This window comes from Cololabis saira, chromosome 20 (genome assembly GCF_033807715.1).
Source record: "Cololabis saira isolate AMF1-May2022 chromosome 20, fColSai1.1, whole genome shotgun sequence".
Classification (NCBI taxonomy): domain Eukaryota; kingdom Metazoa; phylum Chordata; class Actinopteri; order Beloniformes; family Belonidae; genus Cololabis; species Cololabis saira.
Window position 1 is genome coordinate 14,835,736 of NC_084606.1, and position 14,832 is coordinate 14,850,567.

At 41.6% G+C, this 14,832-nt stretch overlaps 3 protein-coding genes across 3 annotated transcripts; 2 read left to right on the plus strand and 1 right to left on the minus strand.

Annotated features, from left to right (window-relative positions):
* The first annotated feature begins 338 nt into the window (after positions 1-338).
* On the plus strand, positions 339-2,583 carry LOC133420030 (RNA-binding protein 4B-like). The gene is made up of 3 exons (XM_061709581.1): positions 339-780; positions 898-1,529; positions 1,877-2,583. Exons 1-2 carry the CDS (start codon positions 372-374, stop codon positions 1,506-1,508), a joined length of 1,020 nt encoding a protein of 339 aa, XP_061565565.1. The 5' UTR covers positions 339-371; the 3' UTR covers positions 1,509-1,529; positions 1,877-2,583.
* Positions 2,584-8,283: 5,700 nt separating this feature from the next.
* On the minus strand, positions 8,284-9,249 carry tifa (TRAF interacting protein with forkhead associated domain). The gene is made up of 2 exons (XM_061710338.1): positions 9,131-9,249; positions 8,284-9,006 (listed from the first exon to the last, which is right to left on the minus strand). Exon 2 carries the CDS (start codon positions 8,990-8,992, stop codon positions 8,414-8,416), a length of 579 nt encoding a protein of 192 aa, XP_061566322.1. The 5' UTR covers positions 8,993-9,006; positions 9,131-9,249; the 3' UTR covers positions 8,284-8,413.
* A 1,929-nt stretch (positions 9,250-11,178) lies between these two features.
* Positions 11,179-14,483, plus strand: rbm4.3 (RNA binding motif protein 4.3). The gene is made up of 4 exons (XM_061709608.1): positions 11,179-11,282; positions 12,516-12,934; positions 13,015-13,672; positions 14,043-14,483. The coding sequence occupies exons 2-3, from the start codon at positions 12,526-12,528 to the stop codon at positions 13,650-13,652; spliced, it is 1,047 nt and encodes a 348-aa protein (XP_061565592.1). The 5' UTR covers positions 11,179-11,282; positions 12,516-12,525; the 3' UTR covers positions 13,653-13,672; positions 14,043-14,483.
* The last annotated feature ends 349 nt before the right edge of the window (positions 14,484-14,832 follow it).

Sequence of the window (14,832 nt, forward strand, 5' to 3'; positions counted from 1 at the left end):
TAGGCATGCTTTTCAAAGAAAAACATCTTTTACAAAATTACAAGGTAGAAAATATTTATTGAACATAAAAATAGATTGATTTATGTTGTTTTGGTTCCACCTCCTGGTGAATGTTATGTAAAATTCTTATGTGGTTACCTTTTGGTTGACCAACGATTTATATTTTGTGGTGCGCAACAGTTACGGAGCGGCCAGTCTATTTCCTTATATTACAACACCGTTATTAATTGTTCGTTTTTCCCCCACTTATTCCACCGAACACCGAAAGTGTTTTTTTTGCCATTTTCAGCCGAACAATTTCGATTACCGAACAATCTGTGCATCACTAACTACATGTGTTGTGCTCCTTTTTATTTTACAGATCTTTGAGAATGGTGAAGATTTTCGTGGGGAATCTGCCCCGAGAGGCAGACGAGGAAGAGATCAAGGCTCTCTTCACCGAGCATGGCACCGTCACCGAGTGCTCCATCATTAAGAACTTCGCGTTCGTCCACATGGATGACCGCAAAGCTGCCACCAAAGCCATCAAGACCCTGCACCTCCACAAGCTTCATGGCACGGCGATCAACGTGGAGGCCAGTCACGGGAAGAACCAGGGTCCCGTCAAACTCCATGTGGCAAACGTGGAGAAGGGATGCGACGACGAGCTGCGCGCTCTCTTTGAAGAGTACGGCACAGTCACAGAGTGCGCGGTTGTGAAGAATTTTGCTTTCATACACATGCCCAACTATGACGAGGCCATGGATGCCATCAAGGGACTGGATAACAGCGAGTTTCAAGGTAAGAGGGCTACTATGTGGAAAAACTAAAGATCTTGCACATGTTATTGTCCGATTTTAATTTATTTTTATCAGTATTGCATCAATGGTTACGATATACTCTCCTTTTCCTCCCCAGACAAACGCATCCATGTCCAGGTTTCCAAGAGTCGTCCCAGATATGATGAATGCGAGGAATACCCGCCTCCTCCCCCAGACGGTGGGGGCTACTGGCCTCCGCACTATCCAGGAGAGGGCCATGAGCCTCCTCCACCCAGCTACATGAGGGGCCGCATGATGCCCCCAGGTTACCCCGCTCCTCCCCTGCCTCCCCCTCCTCCCAGACGAGCTGTTTATCCCGACCGTCCCTACGACACTGACAGGGAGAGATACAGCGTCGTAGATTACTATGAGAAGTACCGAGCCCGTCCGTATGGCATCCCACCGTACGAGGACCAACGTGCTGGCGCTCCGCCTCCCCCTCCTCCACCCTCAGCCGTCGTGCGAGACCGCATTATGAACTCGTCGCTCGACCCGTACGAGCGTCGGCCCCTGCCGCCACCGCCACCACCTCCTCCGTCTTCGTACTACGCCCGAGATCGCAGCCCCATCCGGAGGGCGCCTGCCGCACCGGTACCGCCAGCCAATAATGGCTACACGTATGATCGTTCTGTTTATGGAGTTCCACGTGCAAGGGACCCCTACGCAGACAGGTTGCCTCCGCCACCGCCTGCACGCTACCCGTATTAGGCGACACTTCGGCATGTAAAGGTGAGAAATAGGCCTGAAAATAAATAGGTGTTGATAATTTTCCTAAACGTGTCCTTCGTCCCTCTAAAGGCAGAGGCAACTTGGAATTTTCCAACATGTAGTACTTTAGTGTACTTGTGGGGTAAATGAGGTTTAAAAAAACAGATCTGCGTCCAAGTTCTTATATGTGAACGCTTTGTCATGAACGTCGATGCATTAACTTGGACGGACCAACAAAAATAAACTGCTCAGTCTGGAATGTGACCAGCGGGCAGACCTCGCTAAAAACCTCAGGGCGACTGTACGATGGAACAACGTGTGTCTTTACAGTTGCAGGTAGTTCACTTATGTTATTTGCTCTTTTTCAGGATTGTCGTCCAACTGCGTCGGCGTCCGCCGCCTCCTGATGTATGTGACTCTGTCCTCTTCCCGTCTGCGGCTGAGCGCGTTGCGTTCCTCGGCGACACTCACGAAAGGAATCAAATTGCCGACGTCTTGTTTTTTTTTTAATTATTATTTTGAAAATATTTTTACATTTTCTCTCTGTTTTAGTGTGTAATTGTGCTGTAGAATTATTTTTTTTATTGGTTGACGTCTGAATTGGGCAGCTTTTTTTTTTTTCTTTCCAACATTTCGTAGAAGTAGTTATGTTCTGTATGATCTTAGAAAGCTAAAAATCTTTTCAGCAGCGATTTTTAAAGGCGGAATTTGTTTTGTTATGCAATCTAATCTGCACGTTTGTTCCATCATGTCGAAATTTTTCCGTCAAAAATCCAACATCTAATGCGCTGCTGTCAAAATGTAAAATAACTTGTTAAGTAAGCAGGTAATGCGTTTGGAATATTAACTGTCAAAACGTAGTCATTTTTTCTCTTTTCTTTTTCTAATAAAACCGTTTTGTGTAGCAAGTGTACACAGATGTGATTAACATAAGCGCTAAAATATCTCTTCACTGTAATCGTTGGAAATTATACCAGTACTGTGCTTGGACTTTTTAAATTCATTTGTTAATGGTAAAGAAAACGGACAACAAGGTTGTTAAAATCGACACGTTGATTAAAGAACCTCTCCTGTCTGGTCTTGTGTGAGATCCACAGCTTTTTTTATTCAACAGCGGACCGCCTCAAAACCTTGAATGTTTTCGTATCGAAGCTCCTTAGAATAGAAAACAAAAAGTAATCTTTCCATCCGCACCTGACTAAGACTGACACTAGTGTACTTTGACCTTCGGGTGGGATGACAAACACTGATGGAGACCTTCAAACTGAAAAGGTAAGTTTAGGGATTGGAGAAAACATTATGTCTCGACAGCTACTTTTTAATAAGTATTATGTATTAGTTTAGAAAAGATAGAAATGTGTGTCTTTGTATTTTGGTATCACACCATATCATGTGGCTGTTGCTGCTGTTCCTGTTATCAGTGTGTACTGGCTGTGACTCTATACAGATGGGTGAACAGAATGAATAAATTAGTAGACATGATCAAATCCTGGCGCTGTTTATTCCGGTATATGCACCACCGGTTTAATGGAAGTTGTATCCAGTCGTGTTCATTAAGACTGTCCATGCGAGATGTGTTAAGAGAAGGAGATCCATCCGTCTGATGATTGACGATGTGGACAGGATCAGGCTGTGTTCAGATATCTAATGGGATGTGGGAGTGCAAACCAAGAATGTGCCGGGTGAATGAACATCTGATGTAAATGAGCACTAGTCTTGGCGTGGAAGCGGTTGATGTTTTTGAGAACTTGGTTTATGACGAGGGGAGGAAGTATGAGTCTCTACGACGGTTAGGATCACCGTCGACTTCATTTTCAAAGGACTTCTTACATATCAGTTTTAAGTCATACATTTTTTTTCCTGAATCTTCAGCACTGGTAGCAGTAGTCTGATGGAGAGAGGAAAACATATCTAATCGAAAAAAAAAAAGTTATTTTGCTTGCTAAGAATGAAGTGCATCATATTTGCCGTTACAGAATCTGAACCCTTTTAAGAAGTGTTTGCAATTGAAATAAGATTTTCAACATATTCAGATTTAATCTAGCCACATACACAGGTGGTTTTACTGGTGGATTTCAGTTTGAATGGTCTGGATGTCCAGAATAGGATCTCAAAGTAAATGTAGCAATAAAGTGTTACCAGGTACCAAGTAGGCTCCTCTCTGGGGCTTTCTGGTAACTCAAAATAATTGCCCCGTGGCCTCATAATGCCATTGTGACAGCTGCAGAGCTGACGCACCTTCAATTTTGAACTGTCTGTGTGTGTCAGCTCCCATAGCAACCGCGTGGATTAGTGAGCGTCGGCATGGGCACGGACACCGCTTGGATACGCCTAAAAGTCAAATACATGGTCTTAGCACTTAATACCATTAGCACATCAAAAACGACATGCAGAAGTATGTTTTTAGAAGAATGTTTTCTCCCCCAGCAGATACGCTCCAATCAGTCTCCTTCCTTTTGAATGTGATTTTGTTGGATATTCCATCCTAAATTTTCACCCAGTTCACCCGTCTGTAAAGTGACGTCTTTAAGCCAGTAAACGGGGGGTCAGCAGCTTCCACACCTCGTTTATTTTGATCAGAATAATGTTGAAAGTGATGTGAGAAAGCCTTTGATGCAGGACATCAGGGTTTGGTTGAGCTGCAGAGTATTTGAACTGGAAAGACATGACTGACTTTTTACTGCAACACTACAGACATGGAAAATGTGTTGGTACCTTGTGTGTTCACTATGAGGAATAAAATATCCGTTTTTGGGTTTGTGCTGTTTGGAGGTCACATGACCGTACTTTGCTCTAGGAAGCTTTGCTTGGAGATTCAAGGTCTCTGTGCTAAACAATCAAACTTTGTTTCAAAGCTGGTAGGTGTTTTTATTTTATCCTTTGGCAGCTTCAGAGCTCATATGTTGTTCCCAAGGTGCTTGAGTTTTGTCTCATCAATTCCAAGGACGTTGGACAGCATGCGTTTTTTAGTGGATTTGAGTCTTGATCCTTTTGTTTTGGTAGTGAAGTCCTCTGTCTTCTTCAGTGAAGCCCATTGTTGAGGGGATGGATGATTTAATCAGACAGTGATGCACCGTGACCCTGGAGCTCCAACGTCTGGATGTTCGTCTTGGCTCTTTTCTACAACCTGATACTGATACTTCTCGGGGTTGCGTTTGGATGTTGGCTTCAGTCCTGTGGACTATGATATTTGCAGCTGTTACCAGAGAACACTGAAGTTGCTTGGAGATGAACTTGTAGCCTTTACCGTGCGTATCATTGATTTTATTCATAAGCTCCTTGGAAAACTGTCCTTTCTTTACTCGTGTTCACGTTCTGTGTAGAGTGAAGACTGTAGAGCATTTTCTTTAAATGATAATCCTACTGAATAAACTTGTGATCATTTTTAGATGTACTAACAAATCTGGACGGGATAACTGAGGATATCCTTGTAAGATAATTCTTTATTTTAGTCTATCACAAAAGGTTTGACTTGTATCTCCTTCCTGGGGGAATGAAGCATCGTCTGAATGAGTAGTGAAGGTACCAACACATTTGTCCAAATCTGTATAACTTATTATTATGAATTAATACAGTATTATCAAATTTAACTGAAAAAGATTGTTTGTAAACATGAATTCTGTGCATAGTTAGATTTTTAGAATTTGCAGATGTTCATCAGAAATTTTCAGTATGACTTGTGTTGATGTATCTGAATTCCAGTGTGCATGAATAAAATATTTTAAACTATACTGTGTTTAAGAAAAATAATTTGGTTAATGAAGTCATGTTTTCCACATCCTTTTCAGCTACATTACATTTCATACAGTTTATAACGAAAAATACAAATGTTCCCTAGGACCTGAGAAAAGAAGGCTAAATCCAATTTTCTTTTAAAAATGTCTTGAGCTTGGAAAGAGTTTTAACTGGAAAACTAATCAGTTAATCAGTGGTCATAATACCAGACCTCCTACTCTGGTTCTAGAGGTGACATCACCCAGTATCCACAGATCCACTTCCACAGAGTTGATAGGATTTCGCTCTCATAATCCACCGCAGTGGATTTCTAATCAAGCAGAATGTGATCAATGTGCAGACTTTAACCTTTTAAAGGTTTCACAGAAGTTTGGCATTTACAATTTTGGAATTACAGGTGGATTTTCAGGTGGTAATATGCAGATTTTGTGATAAACTTTAGATGGCTGTTGAAGTTCAGGTCTGAGTCAATAATTACACCCAGATTTCTGGCTTGATTTGCAGCTGTCAATGACATGGAGCCAAGGTGCGCGCTGATCTTTTCCCTTTCATTTTTAGGACCAAAAATTATCACCTCTGTCTTTTCTGTATTTAGCTGGAGAAAATTCTGGCACATCCACTCATTGATTTGAGTGGGACTGTAGTCATGTGGTGACACTGAAATATAGAGATGTGTGTCATCGGCATAAGTATGGTATGAAATGTGATGTTCCATAATCTGAGCTAGGGGTAACATATAGAAGCGGTCTGAGAATGGACCCTTGAGGAACCCCACATGATCTTGGTTCTCTCAGACTCATGGTTTCCTATTGACACAAAAAAGGCCCTATCTTGCAAGTAGGATTTGAACCATTGAAGCACAGTGCCGGTAAGTCCCACCCACTTTTCCAGTCTGCTGAGAAGAATGTTATGATCAACTGTGTCGAATGCAGCACTGAGATCCAGTAATACCAGAACAGAGGATTTGCCTGCATCATTATTCAGATGAATATCATTTAAGACTTTGAGTACAGTCTCAGTGCTGTGGTGTGGCTGAAATCCAGACTGAAATGTGTTAAGATTGTTTTGTCATAAAAGCATGAATTTGCTTGAAAACAACCTTTTCAATGATTTTCCCCAAAAATGGCAGATTTGATATTGGCCTATAGTTACTAAGTGGGCTGGAGGGTTTAGGGTGGAGATTGGGATTCAGCCACAGGCTCTTACTCTGAAATGAGGTGATGAATCACACGCTAACTTCAGCATTGCCCACAAGCCCTGCTGGATTCGAAAATGGAGCTTGAATACAAATGTTATTCCTAAATGAATTTTCAAATTCAGTTATTTATCTTACTGTTTGAAAATGCATTTTCAAAGTTAATATTCAACAATAACAATTATTATGATTTAATAATCGATTTATTATTAATTACATAATTAATTTTATGAAAATCTCATTCAAATATTGAATATGAAAACACTTAAGAGATGATGCTATCTATATATTGTTTTTATTAATTTGCAATACAATTTAGAAGTATATATTTTTATTTCACAACTAATACATGATTATGAAACTGCCTTATCACCATTTCCATGGCCCCTCCTGGTCCTCCTTAACATTAACTTCTGTGTGTTTTGAGTCATTGTGAATATTTATGTAGACTTGACCAAATAATGAAGACCAGGACTCATCCATCTGAGTACATCTGCAGACGGCAACAGATTTAGGTGAATAAAACTGAAGAAAAAAAAAATTCTGGGTCAAGTTATTTGTATTCAAACTTGATGTGCTTCCTAAACAAAGACATGAGTAGATGTGCTTCATTGACGTTACTAAACTGGTCAGCTACAGAACTGTAAAGAAGCGTGTCGGTGCTTTTCTCTCAGCAAAGAATTCCTGTGAGGCCCAGCTGTGTTGGATCACGATAAAGTTACATTGCAGACATTGTTGCCACGGCGATGTTTAGAAATCCTCCCTGGAAACAGCTTATCTTATTCCCACGGGCCTCATCTTTGTTTTGGGTGTTTAAGGCCTTTGGGGGTCTCGGTTTATGTTCTATGTGACGGTACCGTCCACATAAGGGTCACAAATGCATAACCATTCAGGACCGTCGTCATTTTGAAATAATGAATCCACATGTGATTCTGAGTGACAGAATGTTGAAGTAGCGCTCAACAAAAAGCAGTGTTGGGTCAGTTTGGAAATCCTCTGGCTCGTGGTCTGGAACTGAAACTGAAACCAACTGCTGAGTCCAAGAGGAACGAAGCCTTTGGCCAGTTTCTTACGGCCGGTGCATACTATTGTCAGGCTTTGTCTTCCAGTTTTGTTTCGTCTGTCCAAAGCAAAGGACAAGATGACACCCTGAAATGAGCTGCGTTACCCCCCCATATGACAGAGCTCAGCTGTGTCAGACTCATTTAATATCACAGGCCACATCAGTGACGTGGGTCAAATCAATATTCCTACTTTAAAAAAAACACAATTTTACATAACTATCTCTGCCTTTGGCTATTAATAATAGATACAGATTCATTACTATTGATGTAGCTGAGACTTGACAGACAAGTCTGCCCTCAGGCCACTGGTTGTTTCCATTTGGCGGAAACTCATTTTTGTAAATTATTTTTCCTCTTTATAAGTTTTGTTTTGTTATTTTGGGGACATTTAATTTTTAAATCCACAACTCACATAATTGCCTTTGCATGGTCTCGGGGCCAGAAGTATGAGTGTGATACCTCCTCCGTAATGCTCTGCAGCACATTCACAAACACATTCCTGGCATTGGTCACATGGCGGTATGGCGTTGTCTTTTGACGTCATTTTGACAGGCTTTCCTAATCAATATCTGCTTTATGGGGATACTTTGGCCACTTGGTAGCCTCGAGTAACCAACTCAGCTTAGCAGACTGCAGTCTTGTAACCTTTTTTTTAAAATGAATCTTTAACCTGAAGGTTTCCTCCTTCCTTGTGTGAATAACAATATTTTAAAATGAGCGTAAAACAATGTTGCTGGGAAACATTTATTGGAATTTTAGAAACAAATGACTTAAAGGCATAACTGTATTTGATGGATTATATGTTTGTCACATTGCATAATGCAATGAGAATAATATGATTTCACATTTGAAAGGGAATCTAATGCAAAAAGTGCAGAGTATAGAGTATTACAAAGTTTTCAAACATTTCATCATTTATAAGAGAGACTTTCATCAATCTCCTGGGGCTCGAGTGCTCTGAACTGAGCGTTGAAACTGTCCATCAAGCCCGTGTCCATCACAGCTGTCACGCCAGGCTCACATGTGCAGGTCTCTCTGGATGGAGGTACAGAGAGGACCTCAAAATCCACCTCAAAGCTGGCCTTGGCCTCTCCGGACTCACGGGTGATCAGAATCTCATACTCGCCGAACCGGATCAGAGCCTTGTGTGGGAGGTCCATCCTCTCCAGGTAGCCCAGCTCCGAGCTGTTCACCGACAGCCGCCCCCTCTGGCTCAGGTTCTGGATGGAGAACAGCAGGTCTGGACTCTGGGGTGAGCGGTAGGCGTGGAGGGCCAGCTGTTTACGGGAAACCCGGGGGTCGACCAGGCCGTAGCTGCAGGCCTGGGCGTCGCGGCCCAGCCTCAGAGGATCATCAGCAGAGTGTCTGCTCCTGGTTCCCAGGGGGAGACAGTTATAAAGCCCTTTAAAACTCTGCTGCGGGTGGTAAATCTTGATGTGGACACAAGTCAGGAGGTCCTCCTCTGTCTCCATTGTCTGGGACACATTCATCGTGAAGAAATTTCCTGAGAAAATCACATGAGAAGAAATAAATGCTGTGTGGACAGAAGGGAAACAAACTATTACAGATAAAGTGAGCGGAGCTGCTTACTGTTTATATATCAACAGAAGTAGTTACACGTGTTTTACCTGAATGTTGAATCTTAAAACAACGACACGGAAAGACTTTCTCTTTAAGCAAACAAGGAAGAAAATCAAACGTTGGCAAATCAAAAAGAAAAAGCACACTGAGAAAGAGCTCTAACGGTGCTGCAACAGGCAGTGGAAAACAGGAAGACTCAGTGGGCTGTTTTCTCCGATGAAGTGTGGCGTCGTCATTCTCTGACAAGATGCGGTTGTGACCATGCTGCTTTCAAGTGCCAGTCTGGACATATCATTTTTAATAAGTTAAATAAGTTTGAACTTTAACGTTCCAACGAGGGAAGAATTTTGCATCCAAGATTTGTGTTGTTAGTAAGAGAATAATACTCTTACTAAGTAAACCAGGAAAGTGCATTTTCATAATTCTTAATGATAAGTATAAAATTAAATCGTAAAGCACGTTTTCCATGGGAATTTTGGGGAATCCAAGCAAAATATGAAGCCCTTGCATTAATTTTAGAGTTGTCAGGGTGGAGCAAATTTACAAATCAAACAATCCTAGTACCAAAAAAGCTGGGACATCATGTAAGATTAAAAAAACATTAAAAAAACTAAATTGAATGCAATGATTTGCAAATTGCACAAAACCCAATCATTTGCTCACAGTAGAAAATCACTAAAATTTCAGATGCTGAAACTAAGATATTTTGACATTTCATGGATATAGCTCATTTTAAATCTGACCAGAACAACACATCTCAAAAAACTTGGAACAGGGACAACAAAAGACTGGAAAACGAATTGGTAGAAATCAAATACTGGAGCAGCATATGAGAAGTTATTAAATTAAACAGCAACATGCCAGTAACATGACTGGATAAATATTGCTCTATCCCAACTTTCCTGAGATGTGTTACTGCAGTTAAATAAAAAATTAGCTCAAGAAACAGGAAAATGTCTCAATTTCAACAGTTTACGTGTTATTTATGTTGTATTGGAAACATAACACGAATCACTGCCTAGGCCGGATTATCCATAATAAGCCAATGAGGGGGCACCAAATCCAATGACTAACTGGACCATATATGTCATATTTTGTTATTTTCTCTATATATTTGCTGGAAGAGCAAACAGGCACAGCAGTAACCAATGATATAATAAAAATACATGAAAATAATAATAATAAAATAAAAAGAATTGCGTTTGAGTGAGAGCCTTAACAACTTAACAACCTTAAATCTAACAGCCTACACATTGCTATTTTATTAATGTGCTGTTCCCTACCTTCACATCAGCTGCTGTAATAGTTTTGCATGTAGTCCTCAGACAGGCCATATATGATGGAAATGATAATAGTTAACATGTGGTGTTACATTGGCATGTGAGTTGCATTCTGATTGGAGCATCAGTGTAGGATAGCGTTTGTGGACTCATGTCTATCTGTGGTGTTACTCTTGGTTGGTTGCTTGTCTTACATTTAGCAATACGTTCATGTAAATTGATGGTCTTTATAACCATAGTAATGTCCCTTTTTTTACCGTAATATGTGGGCACTTCAAGTGTGCTCACCCTGGGGCACCACACCGAGTTAATCCGGGTTTGATCACTGCATTCTGGTTTTATTTCCATATATACAGGACGGTCTCAGAAAATTAGAATATTGTGATTTTCTGTAATGCAATTACAAAAACAAAAATGTCATACATTCTGGATTCATTACAAATCACCTGAAATATTGCAAGCCTTTTATTATTTTAATATTGCTGATCATGACTTACAGCTTAAGAAAACTCAAATATCCTATCTCAAAAAATTATAATATTCTGGGAATCTTAATCTTAAACTGTAAACCATAATCAGCAATATTAAAATAATAAAAGGCTTGCAATATTTCAGTTGATGTGTAATGAATCCAGAATGTATGACATTTTTGTTTTTTTAATTGCATTACAGAAAATAAAGAACTTTATCACAATATTCTAATTTTCTGAGAGTCCTGTAATACAGCGCCCTAACGTTTTGGGAGTTTGGGTGTAGTTCCGCCCCCGGCCGCGGGGCGGCGCTGTGTCTCCGGAGGAACACCAACACGCCGCGCAGCGGAAACCAGCCTCTAGCTCCGGTGCTAAAACACTAAGCGGAAGGCGGCAGAAGTTCTCACCAAAAGGACCAGCTTTTCTTCGTAGATCTCCCTGATAAGAAGGTAAAACTCGAGCACAGAACTTTATATTTCCAGTCCGTTAAGGTATTATATGCATTACTGATGTTTTATCAGGTGCGGGGGGTCTCTATGTTTACCTGCCTGTGGTGTTCCGCGGGCGAGCTAACTGTGGCTAACGGCGTAGCTGAGTTTAACATGTGTTTGTTCAGCGCAGAAAACCTCCAGTAAGAATCAGAATTTCAAAAACAATCAACCTTTTTATCAGAATTTAACGCTTATTATTATTTTAATGGAAGTAAAACTGACCTCTACTGTTTTGCCATCAAACCTTTTGATTCCTTCAGAGGAAAAGGATTAAATGCGTACTTTGATTAAACTACAGGTGTGGTTGTTGCACTGGAAAATAAGGATAAATGATCACGCCAGTGATACGGTGTTTCCTCAAACCAGAGCTTTTAGTTATAACTTTTTAAATCACATTTTACATCAACACTTCAGTGCAAACTTTTAAGTTTAAATCACATTTTACAACAATGCATTCATGGAAACAGAATTTATAGACAAACTACACCAGTATAGATTTACATCTCGCGTACCGTAGTTCACTGTAACATATCTGTAAACTGCACACTTGAGTTACTTTTAAGTTTAATCTGCAGTACATAAATGGTAAAATACATTTGAACCAAAATCTTAATAAAGCAACATAAAATAATATAGCCCACAAGCAACACAATTTCTTATTAGCTCATCAATAAGTCTTGTGAAAATCAACTTTAGCTCAGGAAAATTCACCTTTTTAATACAAAAGCTGCTACATACATACACACTAACTAAACATTTAACGTGAACAAATGTGGTCTTTGCCTTAACAAAATATAATAAAATACATTCACTCATGCACAACGCATGTCAGAATTGAGTAATTCCACAAGATGGCGGCACACGCATCTGCTTACTCTTGTATACCAAGAAAACGTACTTTTTAACTTAAAACAAAAATATTCTCCTCAAAGCTAAAACATATGAAATTATTGAGTACCGTTCCACAGTTAAACTCATTTAACACATACCTGGAAAATAAGGATAAATGATCATACCAGTGATAAGGCGTTTCCTCAAACCAGAGCTTTTAGTTATGAGAAAACCCGTGCTCGCCAGACCCAAGTAATCGATCCCTGGCGTATCTAAACCTACTCTGTGCAAAATAAAAGATTTTCTCTGTAAATACACACCATTTCTCTTACTATTACATGGTGCTCCTTTATTTTACAGATCTTTGAGAATGGTGAAGATTTTCGTGGGGAATCTGCCCCGGGAGGCCGAGGTGGAGGAGATCAAGGCTCTCTTCACCGAGCATGGCACCGTCACCGAGTGCTCCATCATCAAGAACTTTGCCTTCGTCCACATGGATGACCGCAAAGCCGCCACCAAAGCCATCAAGACCCTGCACCTCCACAAGCTTCACGGCACGGCGATCAACGTGGAGGCCAGTCACGGGAAGAACCAGGGTCCCGTCAAACTCCATGTGGCAAACGTGGAGAAAGGATGCGACGAAGAGCTGCGCGCTCTCTTTGAAGAGTACGGCAGTGTCACAGAATGCGCGGTTGTGAAGAATTTTGCTTTCATACACATGCCCAACCATGACGAAGCCATGGATGCCATCACGGGACTCGATAACAGTGAATTTCAAGGTAAGAGAGGGCTACTATGTGGAAAAACTAAAGATCCTTGCAAATTCTCCTCAATGATATATTCTCCTTTTCCTCCCCAGACAAACGCATCCATGTCCAGGTTTCCAAGAGTCGTCCCAGATATGATGAATGCGAGGAATACCCGCCTCCTCCCCCAGACGGTGGGGGCTACTGGCCTCCGCACTATCCAGGAGAGGGCCATGAGCCTCCTCCACCCAGCTACATGAGGGGCCGCATGATGCCCCCAGGTTACCCCGCTCCTCCCCTGCCTCCCCCTCCTCCCAGACGAGCTGTTTATCCCGACCGTGCCTACGACACTGACAGGGAGAGATACAGCGTCGTAGATTACTATGAGAAGTACCGAGCCCGTCCGTATGGCATCCCACCGTACCAGGATCAACGTCCTGGCGCTCCGCCTCCTCCCCCTCCCCCTCCACCACCCTCAGGCGTCGTCCGAGGTCGTCTTATGAGCTCACCGCTTGACCCGTATGAGCGTCGGCCCCTGCCGCCACCGCCTCCATCCTCGTACTACGCACGTGATCGCAGCCCCATCAGGAGGGCGCCTCCCGCACCATTACCGCCGGCCAATAATGGCTACTCCTACGAGCGTTCTCGACTCTCTCCAGTTTCCCGGGTCCCTGCATATGGAGTTCCAGGTGCAAGGGACCCCTACGCACAGCGACTGCCTCCGCCACCGCCTACACGCTACGCTTATTAGAAAGACCTCGGTATATGAAGGTGAGAATAGGTCTGCGATAAATTAGTGTTCATAATTTTTCTCAAAGTGTCCTTCGTCCCTCTAAAGATAGAGGCAGCTGGGGAATTTTCCCTCGCATGACTGGCTTTCAAAACAGTTAAAAAAAAAAAACGTCCTGGTTGTGAAGTCAGTACAAGTCGCTGCATTATTTTTACCTTTTAACTAGTATCAGTTTTAAATGTGGTGCGTTGTCTGTCCAAAATGAACTGTTCTGCCGCGCAGCTCTCAGGTCGAGGTTTTGAGTTGAAGACCTCGAAAGTTAAGGCCAGCTATGAAAATTATCAAACTGGAACAACGTGCTGTGTAATCACGGTCGCCGGTAGTTCACCTGTGTCATTTGCTCTTTTTCAGGATCGTTGTCCGACTGCGTCGCCGCATGCCGGCTCCTGATGCTCGTGAATCTGTCCTCTTCCTGTCTGCGGCTGAGCGCGTTAACGTTTCCCTGCGACGCTCACAGGAGGAACCTAATTGATGACGTCGATGTCTCTTTGTGTTCATTACTTGGAACAGTTTTTACTCGCATTTTTTTCTCCTTGTTGTTTTAGTAACTGAAGTACTTTTACTGGTTGACGTCTGAGTTAGGCGTTTCTTCTTTTTTTTTTTACTATTTCGTTTGAATAATTCTGATCTGTGTGATCTGTAGAAAGGTGTCTCAGCAGCAGTTTCCAGGCGAACCTTATTTTCATTCAGTTGAGCAAAATTGTTTGAACAGTAATCTGCACGTTGGCTCCATTATGTCTAAGTTTTATATCAAAATACAAACGTCAAAGTCGTCAAAATTGGAGCTACTATTGTCAATAGAAGCGTTTCCAGTGTTGTCAAACTTTAGTTGTTAATAAATCGTATTTCTGAAGAAAATATTCACAAATACATGATCTTCACCAGCGCTCTGTAATCGTTTGAAATGACTCAATTATTGTGCTTGGATCTTTCTTTCATTGGGTTTAAGTAAAATAGTGACTTACAACTTAGTCAAAATCATCCCACTATTGTCTTAAGACGTTACCGCTTTTTTCATTCATCAGCGAGCCCCGACACTTGTCCTCTTTGAAAAACAAAATAAATAAAAAATTAGATCAGAACTCATTGAAGAGAAAATGAAATAGTTGAGACTAGACCACTTTGTTCTGGGGGGAGGGAA